Source organism: Nestor notabilis, unplaced genomic scaffold (assembly GCF_000696875.1).
Source record: "Nestor notabilis isolate BGI_N333 unplaced genomic scaffold, ASM69687v1 scaffold5019, whole genome shotgun sequence".
Classification (NCBI taxonomy): Eukaryota; Metazoa; Chordata; class Aves; order Psittaciformes; family Psittacidae; genus Nestor; species Nestor notabilis.
The window spans coordinates 96,655-116,226 of NW_009943132.1; the positions used below are offsets into that span (position 1 = coordinate 96,655).

At 35.9% G+C, this 19,572-nt stretch overlaps 1 protein-coding gene across 1 annotated transcript; it reads right to left on the minus strand.

Annotated features, from left to right (window-relative positions):
- Positions 1-7,889: 7,889 nt before the first annotated feature.
- On the minus strand, positions 7,890-19,247 carry NAF1 (nuclear assembly factor 1 ribonucleoprotein; the record flags this gene model as incomplete). Its single annotated transcript, XM_010021746.1, has 5 exons — positions 7,890-8,302; positions 11,112-11,217; positions 14,135-14,186; positions 17,980-18,140; positions 19,165-19,247. Coding segments are annotated over 5 exons (815 nt in total), but the record flags the coding sequence as incomplete, so codon positions are not given.
- Positions 19,248-19,572: the final 325 nt, after the last annotated feature.

A 19,572-nucleotide genomic window follows, 5' to 3' on the forward strand; every position in this document is an offset into this window, starting at 1 on the left:
CCCCAAAATAAGTGCTTTCTTTGTCTCAAGGATAACTTAAATATACATTTTACATGATGCAATGCAATGGAATAAGAATATTAACATGCTCAGTCACTTCGAGTAAGGAGCCTTGCAGTAACTGATTAAGTACCTTTAACTCAGTAATTTGCAATTTCTGTCTGCTGCTGATGCTTACCATGTGGCAGGCTAAATTATATTTAGTTCAGAATACCTAAAAAACCACTTATACACATATACTCACATAATTACTAATGATAATTTAATTACACATTATTTTATTATAAATACATGCTCACATTCTCTATATTGATACAAAAACTATTTACTGGAAATAAAACATTAGATGATACTTAAGACCAACCCTATTAAAAAAAACCCAAAAAACAAAGCCAACAAAACAACAAAAAATGAAAACAAACTTCTGAAAATTAGTCTAAACAAGACATAAAACATAGCTTCAAAAATTTTCTATGTCTCCTCTTTTATTACATAATAAGCTAGTTCAGATTCAGCCATAATTTTTCTTTGTTTACTCACTTATGTTCTCTATTCTGAGACTGCAGCAGAGCACCACAATTTAACTGGATTAGTGATTGACTGCTTGTAGGAATTCAGCCACTTTTGCGTTTTGGGCTCTAAAGAAAAAAAGGTTCAAGATTAAAAAAAAAGTGTGGACAGGCCAGAAATTTAACAGAGAAATAAATAATTCTTTCTGGTATGGCTGCAAAGTTGGGTAACAGTTTGAAAGTCAGATATCTGCACCTCTACCAGTAAACATCCAATGCTGATGTTTCCAAAACTGCCTCTTCCCAAGGTTTAAAATTCCAAATATTCCACCCAAAAATCCTTAGATGTCTGTTGAAAGAGTTTGTTTAGGCTTTTTCCTCCAAAAACAGGTTAGAGTTGTTTTCAAATCCCTCTGTGCCTTATTAAATGCATTTGCAGTATTTTTACCTTTAGATGTACTTGGTTTTAATCACAAATGATGAAAAAAATTCACATTTAAAGACTATCAGCATCACTAGACAGTGAAACATTCAAAATTCAGGGAAGTCAAGATTAAAAATATTTTTACAGATATACACTTTCTCATCCACGTATAAAAAAGAAATAAGCTAGGCTTTAAATAGCTTTTGGGTTAAAGACTGAGAGTCCTCCTCATAAGATCTTTAAAAGCAGTACTATTCAGTGGCAATATAGGACCTATGCAAAGATTAAGTTATCAATAAAACATCCAGTATCTGAATCTTAGATAAAAAGGCAGATCAGTTTAGTCTGTAAATTTTAAAAAGGAATTAATCCCCTGAAAAGTCAAATCAATATTCTTTAGGTCAACAAATCCTATATGTTGCAGTCTCATTTGCCACAGTATTCAATGCAAATAGAATTATTTTACTCCTAAAAATAAGTAGGAAAACATTGAATTTTCTAACATTTTAAATTATTTTTAGGTCAATCTTCTTTCTCAAAGCGGTTTTAGATTACCATTTCTATAGAGGATGACAGGAAAAAAAAGAGTCGTGGGATTTGGACACATTTCCCATTAACCTTTCAAGAAGATATAAATCTAAATCCCTTATGCTTTAAAAATGCTAAGCTAATTTGCTTTTCTCAGGCCTGAGATATAGCAGGTGTCAAGAAGGTATCAGCAGTATTTCAGTTTCTACCTTCTAGTCCTTTGCCTCACCCCTATGAAGACAGGGTAAGCAAACTGGGGCTGTTCAGCCTGGAGAAGAGAAGGCTGCGTGGAGACCTCATAGCAGCCTTCCAGTGTCTGAAGGGGATCTACAGGGATGCAGGAGAGAATTCATCAGGGACTGTAGAGATAGGACAACGGATAATGGATTTAAACTTAAACAGGGGAAGTTCAGGTTAGATGCAAGGAAGAAGTTCTTTACTGTGAGGGTGGTGAGGCACTGGAATGGGTTGCCCAGAGAAGTGGTAAATGCTCCATCTCTGGCAGTGTTCAAGGTCAGGTTGGACAGATGCTTGGGCAACACGCTCTAGTGTGAGGCATCCCTGCCCAGGGCAGGGGGGTTGGAACTCAATGATCTTAAGGTCCCTTCCAACCCTAACCATTCTATGATTCTGTGATTCTTAACACCACAGAATAAATGACAAGTAAATGACAAAGAATGCCAAAATCAGAAATATGAATTAGCCTAGTCAAACTAAAGCAGAGTCTAAAAGACTTAATTGTAAAGACAGTTAGCTGTAAAACTTAGAAGAAAGATTGTTTGGGTTTTGTTCTGTTTATTCATAGAATCCATGAGAATATTGTTATTTTCAGTGTCCCAATCACATAACATTAAACTGCTGCAAAGGTCTTTGTCTTCCTATTTGTCTGTAGTTACTCTTAATTACACAAAATATACTTTCTTATTGACACTGTACAGTTCTCATTTATCCCACTATAAATTAAAAGTATTTTTCAAAATTGCACTTTACTATCCAAATGATGTGCAGAAATAACAATGAAAAAGGCTAAGTAAGCGCATTTTACACTTGTTTCCACGCTACTCTTACATCACACAAACGTGTAAAGATTGATCTTTAAGTTTCTAACTCATTAAGGACAAGAGAAATCTAGTATTTGACCCCAAGTTGTCTCTCAAATACAAACTGAATTCCCCTCAGGATCCAGTGTTTAATGTTTTCCAGTTGTCCGTACTAGCAAGACTGATTCTGCCAGAAATTGTCTTTTAAACGGAATCTCTGAACTGGTTACAGGGCACCAGAGACACTGACCTAACTTTTGACAAACTAGAATCATCTCTTCTCTAAAAGGACACTTTCTCTATCCTTGGTTATAACAAAGTCATCTTCCAATGTGTTATTATATTCCACCAAAATGAGTTTGAACTGAATAGGAAATATTTTGCCTTGGAATCCAGACCTTGATAAATGCCATAGCTTTTTGCTGTTTACCCCCCGCCCTGCTTCTCCAGTTGAAGAAATAATTGATTTGCTTCAGCGACTGATGGTGACAATGTAACGAATGTCCTTTGCTGTCACACACAGGCACCTCAATTTTGAGGGATGATAATCCCTTTCCTGCTAAGGTCACCAAGTCTTTTCTTTTTTCACTATATTGGAATAGTAAAACAAATAGCAAATAGGATTCTCTACTCACAGACAAAAGAGCATCAAAACCCAAGTAATTTACCCAAGGCTGTATTTTCCTCTACAGTACAGTAATTGTTTCCATCTCTAAATCCAGTATCACCACTTCCTCACCTGATGGTGGAGGGATGGAAATCTTTAATGCCTGAGCAATTTCAGGGTCAGAACTTTAGTAAGGGAAAAAATATATACTGTCAATAGGAAGAGAACACAATGGGTATAGATCACATACACTGCAAGGGAAAACACAGCCAGCCATCAAAAGCAGAATATCAATGCAAATAGTACTGCACCACTTTTTGATACAACAGAAGAGATAAGCACTGTGGAGTGCCACCACATAGGAGAAAAATGCAACGTATCCATGTGTTCTCTAACTTGCAGGATGTGTTGACCAAGACTAAAGATCAAGTACATCGCTATGTGGCAAATTAAAACTGTGGAGACTGAGGACTGCAAGGTACAATAAATAGATGTACAACTATCTGTGAAATAAATGCATCATGATGAAGAGTGCAACCAGGAAACTAAATGCCGACCCAAATTTCTAAGAAAAATGCTCACAAAAATGCCTCCTTCTTGAACCTTTAATAAAGTTTGCTTGTATATAAGTGGCCATACTGTTACACAGGACAACCTAGGAATTGTGGAATCAAGTGAAAACCCAGTATAAAGGTTAAAGAGGTCTTCATAGTCTAGGTGTACTTTCCACTTGCAAACTGAATACTGTAGCAAGTCTGCTTTTGATCAAACATTCAACTAAAGGATTCAACTGAAAACTCACAAGATGTACTCTTTCCTTTGGTTCTTTCTTGAAGAAAATACTTTTTTCAGACCTCACGTGCATGCAAACCTCACAAAGCAGGTTTAAGATCACCTAATATTAAAAATTGAGTAAAGGCTATTAAATGAATATAGGTAATAACATTTTTATTCTCTTTAAAGAAAATCTTACCTGTACCACTTCTTCCACAAGACAGACCTCCATGACAGCTTAGTCTGAGATTCATTCTTGATGACTAAGACTGTTTCCTACTTTCCACAGTAGGAAACCTGCAGTGAAATTTTCCTGTTTAGAACATAATGCAAATAATAGCCTTTAAGACTTGGTATGAACAAATTTAGATGCTTCACAACCATCATCACTCCCCTATTTGTTTCAGCACTTGGTGAAGCAAGTTATTTTATACATGTATACACACACTACTCAGGTGTCAGAGAGAGAAAATCTTGTTTTCCAAGTTCAAAGGTAGAGCATGTAACAGTTGCTCACCTCTATCTATAGGTGACTGGCTTCATGCTAGTCAATGGCAGGCATTATGCATAATTTCCATCTATTTTAGACATCAGAAGTCTACAGAAAATACAGTGTTTTTACAAATTATTACCTAAAAAAATAAGTGCACCAGATTCACAGGAAAACCAACAACAATATTCTTCCATAGCTACCACAGATTTCATCCACACACAGCAATCAAAGACAACACCACATTCAATAATGCTGAATAAATTTTCAAGTGACTGAGAAAGAAAGAACAGTACTCATGCTTCCCAAAATTATGTATTTGCCCTGAAAGGTAAGCTGGTCTGTAAAAACCTGGTGCTATGCCTACCGTAATACATTTTATTTCCCTTGTCATTCTTGACAACGTTTTCTGTATTTTCACTCGTCATCACAGCAAATTCTATTACTAACTGTTCTGTGCAGATCCAGCAATCCTTTAAGTCAGACTATGCCCACCACTAATTTCACTATACAAGACTGTAGCTTTAACTTGCAAAGAAATAGAAAACAGAACCTGAAATTGCTAAATATAACCTACAACCCCCCTGCTTATTTCTAGTTTTCCTCTGTGTAGCACCAATATACATCCTGGCATGAGTGCCCAAAGTGATTCAAAAGGTCTCCAACAAAGGCAAAAAATCCCTTCTTTAAAGAACATTTGTTAAAAATACTTCTCAGGTCTTTTTTCAGTTTGTGTTTTGTTGGGTTTTAAAAAAACTTTTACATTATTCTCAAAAGAAATTTTACAATACAAAATGTTTTACTGCCCAAGGGACAAAGAATGCAACTGAAAATTTCATTAGCATTAGTCCCCAAACAACTAATAAAGGAACAATTCTTAAATCTTCTTTCATCCAGTGAAATGGAAGCAGTCATTATCTCCCACAGCAAGCCCAACTTTTAGCACAGCATGGATATCTTATATATAAAAATCCGTAGGATAATGAAAAAGCACAATAGCACAAATGAAAAGCAAGGCTTCCTGAACACCAGTAATTCAGGCTAGGATATTCATACCTTTTAACATCTAGAGACAAAACGTCTCTGATGGGAAGACAGAACTACAGAAGAACGACAGCAATGACAAGAATAGTTAAGGCTGGGATGGCTTTCAGAGACTGCCTGGTCCACCTCTCTATTCAAAGCAAGACTAAATTGGATATTACATCACACAGGCCCTTGTCCAAAGCCAGCTTCTGAATCCCTCTAAGACTGTGGATTCTACCATTTCTCTGAGCAACCTGTGGCAGTGGGAGATCCCCCCTCTCTCCACAGCACTTGTCAGAATTTTCCTTTAAGAAACTTGTTAGCCCTTTTGCTGTTGCCTCCAGGAAAAGTTCAGCCCCTTCTCACTGCTGACTCTTGTCCAAACTGGAGCTTAAAGGCAGCAAAAGTACCAATGCTGGTACTTAAATTTGTTTACAAATTTAAGAGGACTGTTTTCAAGTATGTGATTATAATTTTCATTTTCCCATGTTACCATAGTTACAGTCATTTATACAGTCCAATAGTTTACTGCATTCATACTTCTATTTATAAACCTCATCCTTTCGAGAAATTATAGCCAACCTTTTCCCTAAGCCTCTGCTTTTCCTGGAGTCTCTACTCTCTCTGTCTTTTCACTCATTCCATGCCTTAAGCTTTCTCTGGAAAGCAGCCCATGAAGAAATGTAAAATCCCATGGGGGAATAACTAAAAATGTTACAGAATTGCCAGGACTTTATATTACAGCTCTTCAGGCTGAATCTGAGAACAGACATCATATGAGTCATAGAGAAATACTGGCCTACAAGAAAATACCACTTTACTGAAGACTCGCATCTGACCCATCACAGTCCAGAGCCTAGCAATCCCTGCTACTTTTGGCACAGAGGGCTGGTGGGAGTCACCTCTGAAGTCACATCTGTCCTGGATTCAAAGTTTTTCTGATGTTGACATTACTTTACTCACCTTTGAAAGGAAAGAGTAACAAAATAAGAAACACTCTCTTGAGGCTGTTTACAGGCTTCTCAACCATCTGTATATCTCACTCAATGAAAGCAAACTTTAGTAAAGTTCTAACCTCCCATAATTTCGTAAATCCTGAATCCTTACAATTCAGTAAAAAAAAAAAAAGAGAGAGAAAATTAATAAACATTCTAACATAGTATTCCTACAGCAAACACATTCTTTTTTATTAAAAACAGTCAGTATTCAGACACAAGTAGTGAATTAGGTGGGTTAACTGAAGGAACATAAAAGAATTCACAGGTGAAGTTACTCCGCAGGGAAGATAAGACATGCCATTTTTTCTCCAGTCTGATTCATCTTGGACCACTGAACAGTAGCAATTTGAAACTTCTTGTGTACATCACAAAATCTGAGCTCTATACAACCTTATTACTTGCACACCTTTAAAAAGTCTTCATGCAGTGTAAGGATTTCCATTGCTTCCACAAATCCTAGAAATGCAGTTGTAGGTCTGACCCTCTGTACAAGTGGAGATTGTAGCAGGCTGTCTTTGGTTGACAACCTCCTAATTTCACAAGAGACAGTTTTGACTGCAAAGACAATCAAATAGCAATCTACTACTATCTGCATTCAGGTTAAAAATTTAACCAAGGGAGTTCTGAAATGGCAGATCTTCTCCCCCAACAGGTCTGATAACTTCCTAAAAAGGCTGACTACTTACTCTATATATCTATGGGCATTTCTGCACTAGGAGTAATAACAAGCTAGAGAAGTTACCATACAGTTTTACATCCTGAATTAATTGCAAAACATCTCATCAATAAGTTGAACTTCTAGAGCTACTGTAGGACACTAAATCTGACAGACTAATTCAGATGCTGGACCAAATTCTGAACAGCTACCTTACCTATTAAAAAAACCCAAAACAACAAAACACCAAAAAAACCCAAACAAACCAGAACTACACACCCTCAGTCTTTTAGTTAATATAAAATTAATGAAAAATTAGAAGTTGGATAACAGGAATTTATACCTTATACAAAAAGTGGCACACCTAGCTCAAAATTTAAGTGTCAGGATTTCAGTTTCCATGCATGGAGATTTCAAAATTTGCAAAAACTGAGAAAAATAGTTCAGCATAGCAACATACAACCACTATAAAGATATTTAAGTACCATTTATGTGACATATCCTCACCTACATAAACTCCTAATTTTTTTTACAAAATAAGAATTCCACCACTACATACCAGTCTCCAAAAATGTTTATTTATCATCTCAAACTAGCAGATCTTAGAAAAATAAACTATTACTTAATAGTCAGTAATTTTTATCATAGTTTTTTTGAAACAGAAAACATATATAAAAAAGAAAAAAAGGTTTCTATCGATGCCTCGCAAAGCATCAAACTCTGTATTTGTCCACTGTTGCAGAAAAACAAAGCATCTCTAAAATAAGGGAATATAGTTTTCACAGGCTGTTTTTCCTCCCTTTAAACTGCAACGCTCCATATGCACATTCATGGAAACTTAGTAAGGCCTGAACTGAGCAGGGTGGCTATCTGGGGGAGGTGGAGGTGGCGGTGGTGGAGGCGGTAAAAATGGGTATGATGAGTTGTACATATTTGGGCCTGTCCAAATCATATTCAGGTTTGAAGGTGGAAGGTGGAATTGATGCATATCGTTAACAGAACCAAAAACTGGAGGAGGAAAGGGGTACTGCTGCATCACTGGATTTTCTTTTCTATGAGGAAACACTGGAGATTGCTCATGTGTTCTGTTGTCTGAAGAGTACTGCTGCGGCAGTCTTACTTGTGGTCTCAAAAATCCTGGAGGGCCTGATGGAGGAGGAAATGGATCCCTGGAGAACCCTCTGCCACGATACCCCCTTGAGTAACTTGAAGCAGGCTGTTGCATTGGCTGATGAAGTCCTTTATTCTCACCTTAAAAGCAAAACAAAAACACACACACACTTTTTTAATATTACTTTGTAAAGGTTAAGTTTAGTCCTTACAAATCTTTAAAACTGAAAACAAGGAAATTTGCACAGTAATCTTAAATAATACTGTCAAATAATACATAAGAAACAAATAATAATGGCAACTCTACTGTTCAGGAACTTATCTTGATTTATTAGTGTTATACAAAGGATGATCCTGAGGGTTGCAAATTCAGTCATTAAAAAAGAAATTTCACGTTCTTCCCCTCCAGGCATTTTCATTTCTACTAATGAATCACAGGAACACTCAAACTGTGAGTATTTCGGAAGGCAAACTGTTGAGTATTTTGGAAGCTTTGGTTTAAAAGCAAAACATTTTAAAACTGAAGATAAATCAACACTACATTGCACTAGTGGTATACAGCTTTCAAACCTGAGTTGGTACTACAGCACAGACAGAGGACACAAGAAATTATTCAAACTCAAATTAATAAAATTAACTTACTCTATCAGAAAAAAGGCAGCCTGTACTTTTAGCCAATTAGCTTTCAGCATTCATCTTTCTAACATGAATTTTTCCCTGCACAGGTCACTATAAGCATATATTTTAAGTTCAAAACAGATGTACTGCCACTTTATATAAATACTGTAAGAGTACTAATGGGATAAGTGCTATAAAATTAAGCGCATCAAAGTATTAAAAATATTCCAAAAAGCTGCTAAGATATTCAAAATGCTGTAGAATTTAAACTGAAAACAGGGACTATAGCAATAGGACAAGGAGTAATAGGTTTAAACTTAAACAGGGGAAGTTCAGGTTAGATGCAAGAAATAAGTTCTTTATTGTGAGGGTGGTGAGGCACTGGAATGGGTTGCCCAGAGAAGTGGTAAATGCTTCATCTCTGGCAGTGTTCAAGGTCAGGTTGGACAGTTTCTTGGGCAACATGCTCTAGTGTGAAGCTTCCCTGCCCAGGGCAGGGGTGTTGGAACTAAGGTCCTTTCCAACCCTAACTGTTCTATGATTCTATGTTCTTTAAAGGATTTTAGGGCTAGAAGTAAAAAGATATTTAGGAACATAACACCATTTAAAAATCAATGAATTTTCAGAATCTGTGTGGACCTAAACCTTAGCAATAAACTACACAGAAATAACTGCACCTTTAAAAAGCTAAGTCTGGAAAATTAGCTGGATACTGGAATTCCTACTCATTTTTATGGTGGATTAGGACCTAAAAGTCCTTTGAGTGAATATTTTTGTTCTTTCTTCTTCTATCAGAAAGACTAACAATGAGTCAATTTTAATATACTCAAGAGTTTTATGAAGATACAACCAAGCAAAACCCCAGCTGTGACTGTTTGTGCCTCAGTTTGCCAGACACCCTTGTTGTTGAATTTCATAGCCAAACTAAATTGAATACAATGTCAATTTATACCTCGTTATTTCAGAAAAATACAGCAAATCATAATCCATACTCCTCTGACATATTGAGAAAGTTCTTCTGTGTTCTGTTGTGAAATATAGCACAGCAACAGCTTCAGCAAACCCTAGGCAAAGGCAGGTCTACAATAAGCTGGCAGAATGAAGATATGGTGGAAAACATGCCATATGCTAGGTTTGCAGAAACCAGGAGAGAAAATAACAGTCAGCAATGAAGTTAAAGTATGGTACAACTCAGATCTTTCTCTTAAATGAAAACAGTCAAAACCACAGCGCAAAGCCAGGCCACAAAAGATCGCAGCTTTCTTTAAAAGGGCACAAGGGAGGAATGTACAGTACACAGAGTAAAAGGGTTAACCAACTTCACAGACGATGAGAAAAGGGTTTCAGCTGGGCATAATGTCTAGCAGCTTTACAAAGGAAAAGCAGGAAACTCACGGGAGTCAGTCCAAGAAATTCAATGGGGGGAACCTGGTATGTGACCATTAGAAGAGGAAGAGGGTATGAGAGTCGGTAGTATTTAAAGGGTATGTTAGGAAAAGCATGCAACAGAAGCAGATCAGTGAGAACAGAGAAAGACGGATGGGATTTAAATTATTCAACCAAAATGCCAACCAAAAAGCAAAATGCATTTTGTCAGTAGAAAGAGATAAGAGAAGACAGATAGGAAAATCAGTTATTGCAAACAGAACAGCTGCAAGCATACACCTGGAACAGATCTGTCAATAGCAGGAGAAAGGAAGGTGAAGACAACTATATGAAAAACTAGACATAGTTTAATAAACTACTATAGGTTTGTTTAGCTAATGATTGTGTTAGGTCAACAGAGGTTCTCAGTAGACTACACAAGTAACAGTTATTTTAAAGAAGTATTTATATGCCATAGGCAGGAGCTTCATTTTCAGAGGAGTAAGACTTTTGTCTTGTGTCTTCTCCCTGACTGGAAAAAAAAAAAAAAAGGCTTCCAAATATTGCATATGGCCTTCCTCTATCATTTCCCTGCACTCAAAGGATTAATCTGAACTTGGACCCCAATAACCCCTGCAATAATCAAGCTCTAAATTCCAAAACATGGCATCTGTTCTCCTCACTGTGTCAGCTGATACTGCTGACAAGTGTCCTGCTCCTATACTACTTCCCTTCCACAGTTCAATTAAAAAAAAAATAAAATATATATATACACACACACCAAAACCAAACCCATTTTCCTTTAACAAAAGAAGAAAAGGAATATAGTCACATATTCATGAATATAGGTTTGAAAAACACAAAAATACTGATTAACTGTATGAAAGCCCAATCACTAAGATAAGTATCACTGTGCATTTCAAACTCAGTTTAACAGATAAAAAATTCTCCCATAGCATTCACTCGCTTGACATACTTGTTTCCGATTTGAGTTTCTTCCTTCCTTGACTTTGAGGCTTCTTCTTCTTCTGCTTTGCCTCTCTTTCTTTTTCATCATCACTGAAATCCAAGGCCTGGTTAAAAAAGAAAAATTAGTGAGGGGGAAGAAAGAGAGGGGTGGTGAAACAAAGACATATAAAGACTGTAGAGAACTTCAGCTCTAGCAATAAATTATTATTTAGAAAACAATCTATGCTGCAGTCATCTTAGAAGATTATTAAAGCTGCACTTTACTACTTTGCATTCAAAGAGCCATAGTGCATTCAGCTGGCTTCTCAGCACAAGAAAAGTATTAACACTCCACAGATTTCTCATAAGACAATTATACAATGCTCAGTTATTTCTTCTAATTTAAAAAAAAAAAACAAAAAACAAAACAAAAAACCTGCAACATTCAAGTACCAAACACAAATTTTTGATTGCTTGTATGTCAGTAAGAAAAAAATTGGACATCTGAGGGAACTGGCTAGTTATTGCCAAGAAAAATCTTTTGAAGGCCAAACTGCAGAGCAAGTAAATTAAACCATGGATTTTTAAAGCAGTTAAAAATAATTTGGTAACCAATACTTAGAATGGTCAAACTGCATTTAAAAAAATAAAAAAAATCTCTAGTCTAGAACTGTCACTACAATGGAATTTTCTGTAGTATATTTAATAACACTGTTGCCATTAAACTTGAAACAACAATGTTATTCAAAAGGAATTTTCAGTTTTGGAGAATGCTGTCATCCACAGTAGATTCAGGTCACTGCAACATTTTGTTACTGTTACACAAGGTTTTGCTACCTTTTGAATCCTAGCTTACATTTAGAATGAGGAAAGTTGTTAGTAGCAGGAAATAAATCTGTCAGCATTAACTAGTTCCCCAAAAAATAGCTTGCTCACATAACTTAAAGGGGTCACCCTCCCCTTCCCAATTTTGAAAGGAAGGGTTTTGCTGCTTACTGATGTATCTCTATAGTATATACAGAGTAAGGATCTCAAAACCACTGCACTAAAGCAGTGCTAAAAAAGCCACATAAAGTTAATTCTGAAAACATTTCCTCTTCTACATAATTGGGTTACATTTTAACTCAAAAAAAGGAAAAAAAGACACAAGGAATAGAAGATGATACATGCCATGAAGTAAAATGTTTCACTAACTCCTGCTTTTTCTAAAGGACTTCACAATAAGCCATCCTCCAGTAGAGCTGAAATAAAAATCAACAGGTACCTTCTATTGCTAGCTAATTTCTATGTAACTTTCTATAACAGCCACTTCACAGAGAAATTGCAGTTATCTGCTCCTGGTAGCCTTTCAGCACACAGCACATACATCCTGTGACCCCAAAGACAAGGACATGAGACATCATATCACTGAGTCTCCAGTTAAACTGGGCTAATTACAAGCCTATCAGAAATTAAACATCTGCCATATACCTTAAAGGGGAAGAATAAAAGGCCTAGCATGGATTAATTTAACATTCGTGAAAAAATAAAGCTTCGCAACATCACAAAAAGTACTGACTCCAGCAATTGCATGCAGTTTATCATGCAGGCTGCCCAGAAAAGTTATAGAATCAGCTGCCAGCTGAAGGCATTAAAAAAAGAGTCTGGCTGTAAGAGACAATTTCAAGCATCAGTAGCATAAAATTTAATCTGCACCCTTGTCAACAGCTATTACCTTCACAGCAAAAGCTACTTTGTATCAGCTCACCAGCTGTCACAGTTTGGATATCTTAGTGTAAACTCTAACTGCTAGAACTATCCAAGGATTATTCTAATTAAGGATCACAAGTTGTTAAATGCGGTGTTTTTTCCAAAACAGGGCACAGATGTATCACAAAGTCAGAACAGACACAGAAACAAAGGCGTCAAACAGCAATCATGTTTACACATCCTTGCCATCACCAATTTTAAGCTTCCTACAGCAGAAGTTGGACTAAATGACTGCTGTAGGTACCTTTCAACTGAAATAGTCTAGTCTATCCTAAAAATTTGTTTAGAACACTAAAAAAAAAAAAACAAAAACAAAAACCCCAAACAAAACAAAAAAAAAACAAAACCAAAACAAAACCCAAACACCAAAAAACCCCATGTAGATAGACCTCTTTAGGAGACTGTGGTAAACACAAGGCTTCTAGAAACTTCAGCTGTTTTGGCTAAGATATGCTTAAAGTAAAACTTGCAAGGAAAAGTGCCTCAAGTGCTGAGTCAGAAAACAAATCTCATGAAAACACCCCAATAAAACTACCAGCCTTGTGATTTTTATTGAAGAAGAGAATAGTTAGAGTGCATAGAGTGCAGTTGAAGAGTGCTGGCCAGGAAGCCTGGATGTCACTGAAGAAATGTTTACAGATCCTAGAGTAAATAATCTCAGTTGTCATCAGAAGCTCTCACTTCTATACAATCCTGTATTACCGCCTTTGTATGGAAGAAACTCTCCTCTCGTGAACTAGTGTTTTATAATAGGAAACAGTAGGGAAACCATACTCAGAAGCCATTCGAAGAATGCAAGAGGAGTTGTCAAGTTAATCTAAGAGAGCAGACAGCTTAAACACCCAAGTAGTACTATTTGCAAAGTACTAGCAGGCCTTTAAAGACAAACAATTGATTCTGCAAGGTACAAGACAAAGCTGCAGTCGAAAGAACAGCAAGGACAAACATTCACTAGCAGAAGCAAAACTATTAGGCAAGATAAAGCACTGCTTCAAAGTTGAACTTGCAGGTTGCCAAACATAACCTTGAAGGACCAGAGGAACTGAAGATAAAGACAGACATTTTCCCAACTACAAAAAGCAAGTAGAGAAAGACAGGTAGTACTCTCTATACTGATTGTGAGACCCCCAAGAAAAGCATGACCTTCTTTTCAGTGAAGAGGTTCATCCAACTCCTGCCTGCATAAAAAAAAAATGACCTTACTAACTAGTTACTCTGCACAGAAATTTTTCTACATACATCTTGTGTAATCAAAAAGAACAGACAACAAAAAAACCCCAAACCTATAGTTACCTCAGGTGGTGGCTCTTGGTCATTCTTCCAAGATGCATCTGAACCTTTTTCTCTAAAAAGAAAAAACCAAACAAACCACAAATTAGACAATCAAGATGAATGAAGATGGTGTAAGGAGGTACGAAACACATCTCTGAGTCATGTTGTAGCAATATTCCAGGTTAGAAATAATTTTCAAGAACTGTACTATAGCAAATAGGGTAACACTTTCTTCAAGATACCAGATCTCCTACAGCAGGACCTGCCTTTTTTTAAGAGACATTTGTTTTTAGTGTCATTTCTGAGTACTAATATATGTATCAACTTAAGACTTCACTACATGTCACTTGAAAAATCTTCCTACTTTGAGTGAAGACTGTACATTTCATACAGCTAATATTAAGCTTTGCTCAATATTCTCTCAACACAGCCTTTTGAATATAAATTGCTTTGAATCTGAATTGAGGTTGTTAACTTTCTTACGCTAACTGCTGACTACAGTCACAGGCTTTCTCATTCTTCTGGTTTCAGAACACACCTTCAGTGAAAAAGGACAATAAAATAGTCTAGTAGGACACAGGCCTTAAGTATAACTACAGCAAATGAATCCAGAATCAAAAAACCTCTAAGTGTGGCTTACAATTCTATTAAGACAGTATTAGCTCGATAAACAGGCTTCATCTTCTATTTTGTTGTAAATGTAAAATTAAGAAAAACGGTAAAAAGACATTTAAGGAAGCAAAAACTCAATTACCTTGCCAGACAAGCACCAAAATTAATCCAAAGTGGTTTCATTTATTTCACCCACCACTAAGAACTTTGACAAAAATCAAGTAATCTTTTTTTGTTAGCACAAATTTGAGGAACAAATTTCAATTATGCTGTTAAAAGTTTGTGGAAGGTTTTTTCCACACTGCTTGCAAATTTAATATGTTCTGGTCTGAAATGTTAAAACAGAATCCTTATCTATGCAGACAAACTATATAAAATAATGCAATACTAGAAATTCTTACTTGCAAAATGGAACCATATAGTTTAAGACTTCATGTTCAATGTGAAATGTTGTCAATCAGTGCTCTAATAACCAAGGGGTATTTTACGTATTCATTTAAGTCAGCAATAATCAAGCAGCAATAGCTACATCAAAGTACAGAACCATCAGCTTTAGGTAGCCTGGTCTGAAGAAGTCCTTAGTCAAAGGCTGCACATGAGAATGCTATCAAGTCATCTGGAGGTACTTTGTGACTCAACCCCACACCATAAAACTGAAGCTCGATCTCCACGTATCACTAGAAAACCATAAAAAAACACCACCTTTGTGATTATGTGCAAATCGTATTAGCAAGCAAGCCATTTTGAAGTTCAATTAGAGGAAAACATTAGAGAGGAAAGGAAGTTGAAGGCTCTGTATCAGTAATTTCTCAGCTGCAAAAAACCCTCTACCTATGCAAAGATGGAAAGTAACACCTTAACACCTTTTTTTTATTATTATTTTAAACCAAGTTCTTTGTTTCTTCTTCTCATCTTGCTATTTTGGTGCAATACAGGCCTGTCAAATACCAGAGCATGCAAGAAACTCTGACAACTGTGGTCATTAGGCAATATGTAGTACTACTGACTGCAAAAATTTAAACCTTCTAAGTTCTTCAGGCACCTTATCTCACTCTCCCAAGGCAGCCTTTCCCATTTCAGCAAAACACAGAACACTTTCCATGCTGCGAGATATTTCATAATCTTTTCCAAACCACAAAACAGTAATTCTTTGATTTCTGATCTCAGATACTCTAAGATCTGGAAGTCTAACAAAAGCTGACTTGGAGGAATCATGAAAACACATGAGCTTCTTTAGAATTACTTTGTGTTTCTGGCAATACAACAAAAACCTATTTTTTAGCAAAAAAAGTATTTTGTATTCAAGTTTTATACTACATTATCATCTATTTTGCTATAAAGTATAATAGGCTTATTCACAGCACTGCAACTTTGTACAATGCAAGCAGATTGCATTCCAGATTTCAGAAAATGCTTCAAAGTTAAGGTTTCTTTCAGATCTTAATCCTGATTCCTTTCTTTTTCGAAGTACCATCACAAGCTGGTGTGCACAAAGCCAAATTAATAAAAAGCAGAGAATAAAACCCACTGGTCATCAAGTTTACAATATGCTTAGGTCCAAAAGCCTTCCTGTGAAACACTGACTGAAGCTTAATTTTTCTACTATCCATGGCACCTTGGTTTCTTTATATTGACATTACAGCACAGGTCAGAAACGAAAATTCTTTATTCTTTTTCAGTGACACCTACTTTGTGAAAAGGCAGCTTCAAGAAACAGTACCATTGCCTCACAAAACCTTAAGAAACTCTACTGATAAAACTCAGCAATAAAATATTGTTTCAATGAAATGTAACTAAAGTCCCATTATTCAAAAATTATGGTTTACATCAGATTTCACATGTATTCACACTGCTCATTTTTAATACAGGGCAAAAAACAATGCCTGATGCACTGTTCAGCTGTGCTGATTAAGTCATTACCTAGTGTTAATTTTGTACCACGTACGATAGTGAAGTACTACCAAAAGGCAAGTAGTTCCCAAAACTACTTGCAAAGCATGCAAGAGAACTAAAACATAAGTCTGGCATCTCAGATGCTGAGTATGGCAGTTATTGATGTAGCAAGCAGATGATTCAAGTCTGTGCAGTTACTGTGCTAAGCAACAAAGTTTAATGGCACCAATCAAAGACCAGCTGGCATCAAAATGCTACAGAAAAACAAACAAGCAGCAGAGTGAAAAAGTCATCTATTCTGGTCTTGACTGAAAGGAAGACTTCTGCTTCCACAGTAATGGGAAAGGAACACACACACCACATACACCCCCCAAAAAAAAAAAAAAAAAAAAAAAAAATAACAAAAAACTCCTGCAGGCCTCCGCCATACAGGCATGGCTAAAGAAAAACTTACTCAGTATGAATACTGACAGAGTTGCAATTAATGCAAACACCAATATCATTTGCTATAGTCAGAAAAAAATTTGCAAGTCAGATGAGAACTAATCCTAATAAACAGAGAATAAGTCACTTGTATGACTGAAGTTTTTTAACCTATGGCTATTTCAGACAATTATTCATTAATAATTAGAACACTAATGTCTAGCAGTCATTTATTATGCTTTACTTCTTAATCTGTATCTTTGAATACATTTCCTTTTAAACAGCAACAAGTCCTATTCATACTGCTACCTTCCTCAGCAGACTGGGAGACACAAGCACTGCTGGGAAGTTCCCAAGTATCTTACTACATTGCCACTTAGATCTTCTTTCCCCCATCCCTCATTTACGGAAGGCAATTTTCATATACAATTGTTATACTCCAACTGTACATTTATTTATAATCAAATTTCAGTTTTGACTTGTAACATGAAATAAAAATAGTAAATAGATACAAACTTGTTCAGAATTCAAGCAAGTTTATTTAACTTATGAAACTAAACAAGAATCTGAAGAACAACACAGCTTGCAAACCCATTGCATGTGCACATGTTTGGAAGCGTGGAGGAAGGATATATCAATGATATTTTAGGTAACAGCAACATGAAAAGAAAAAACACTTAATATATTGAACTGAGTAAGAAGCTGGTAAACTTTAGCAATTGTAACACTTTAAAAGTTTGTAGTTTACAGCTACTCTGAACCGTTCTGAAAGGCAAAACAGCACAAACTTGTTATTACAACATAGTTGAGTATTTAGAAGAAAATTTTAGTGTCAAGCTTAGTCCTACAGTTTCTCACTCAAAGCTAAACTTTAATCCAATATTTTTATCTACATTCAAAATACATTATAACCATCTTAGAAAAGAAGTCATACTCACTGTTTTAGTTTCTCTGCAAATATATACTGGGTGAAGTCCTCTACTGATGGAGCAAAATACATGCTATCTTGCACATTAATACCTTTTGCTTTGATATGCTCAGAGCTGTTAAATCTTAACACATAAAAAGGATGTAAAACAGGACCAAATATCTCAAATATCTGAAACACAAACAAAAGTAAAATGTTTAAATAAACCATCAAGAGTAGATAGCTGATTTCATTGTAGATAACCATGAAGCTTTAAGATGCTTTGTATTCAAGAAGTATGATATATTTGCAAAATGTAGCATCAAATAAAGTTACTTTCATGCTTTAGTTTTATTATCACATTTTGTTCGACAATATTTCCCCAGTTCTTTAAGTCATAATATGGAAAAGTTCTCACATGCTGATGTTGCCTTCACCCACCCAACTACACTGCTTTCACTGTCTGCTTTCTCTACTGTAGTAATCTCTGCTTTTGTCAAATCTCTCTTACTCTCTTTTATGCTTTCAGATCTCTTACACTGAGAACAATCTCCTGATCATTTATTCCTCAAAGTTCACCTTTACAAGATGCCTTTATGTCAGTTCCCCTGTCTGTTCCCCAACTCTGTGGGGAACAGAGAATTCTAAGATGTTGTACAGAACATCTGTAATTTCAGGCTGAGTTTTTGTTTCACTCACATCGAGCATTCAAAGATATTATAGTAGTAACCATTATAGATGACAGCTTTCCTTCTCCAGAAAACATACAAAATTCAATGAAATACCCCTCTCAGCAAACATCTTCATTATACTTCCATAAAACAAACACTGGCCTTATAATGGAGCAGCAGAGCTTACATATGTAAATACTCCCCATTTTTCCTGAAACAACTCTAATTTCTCCAATCTTTGCTCCCACTCCTGGCAATAAATGAGCACAGCCACCATACAGCTGAAAGCAACCTCCTTCTCCACAAGCACTCTCATGAGCTGAAACTCATCACATATTGTAATGCCATAAGGATGAAATGAATTCCAGGCTAGGAATTCTTGAGATTAAAAAACCCCCAGATGCCTATAGCAAGTTGAAAGCACGAGGAAAAACTACATATCAAGGAAGCATCTTTAATTTAGTTGATTTCAACACTACTTGTTGGAACATTAAAAAATACTTTTAATTTTATATTAAAATAACATTTTTATACTTCACACACACCTTTCCTGCTGCTTGCCGATCTTCTTTAAATATAATGCTTTCCTCATTTACTGGAGGTAGGCCTCTCAGTGATTCAATTATTACTAAAATGAAAAAAAAAATCAATTAGAAGTTTGTTTCAACGGCAGCATGTAGTACATTGCAGAGAAACTTAAATCACACCATCATTTGTTTACTAAAGTTCAGAGAATTCCTAAAAGGACACAGAAGCATGTTCCTCCTCTATTAAATGCATGATTTGATACACAGGCTACTTCATTTCTAGGCTTTCCAGATTCAGACATAAAAAGAGCTTATTCTTCACTGAAATCTTTATAGAGTAGTTTACTCTTCTTTGGCAGTAGCTCACATTTGTTGCTTTAGTCTACAAAAATACTGGACCTTTAAATTCAGCAAGAATTATGCTTA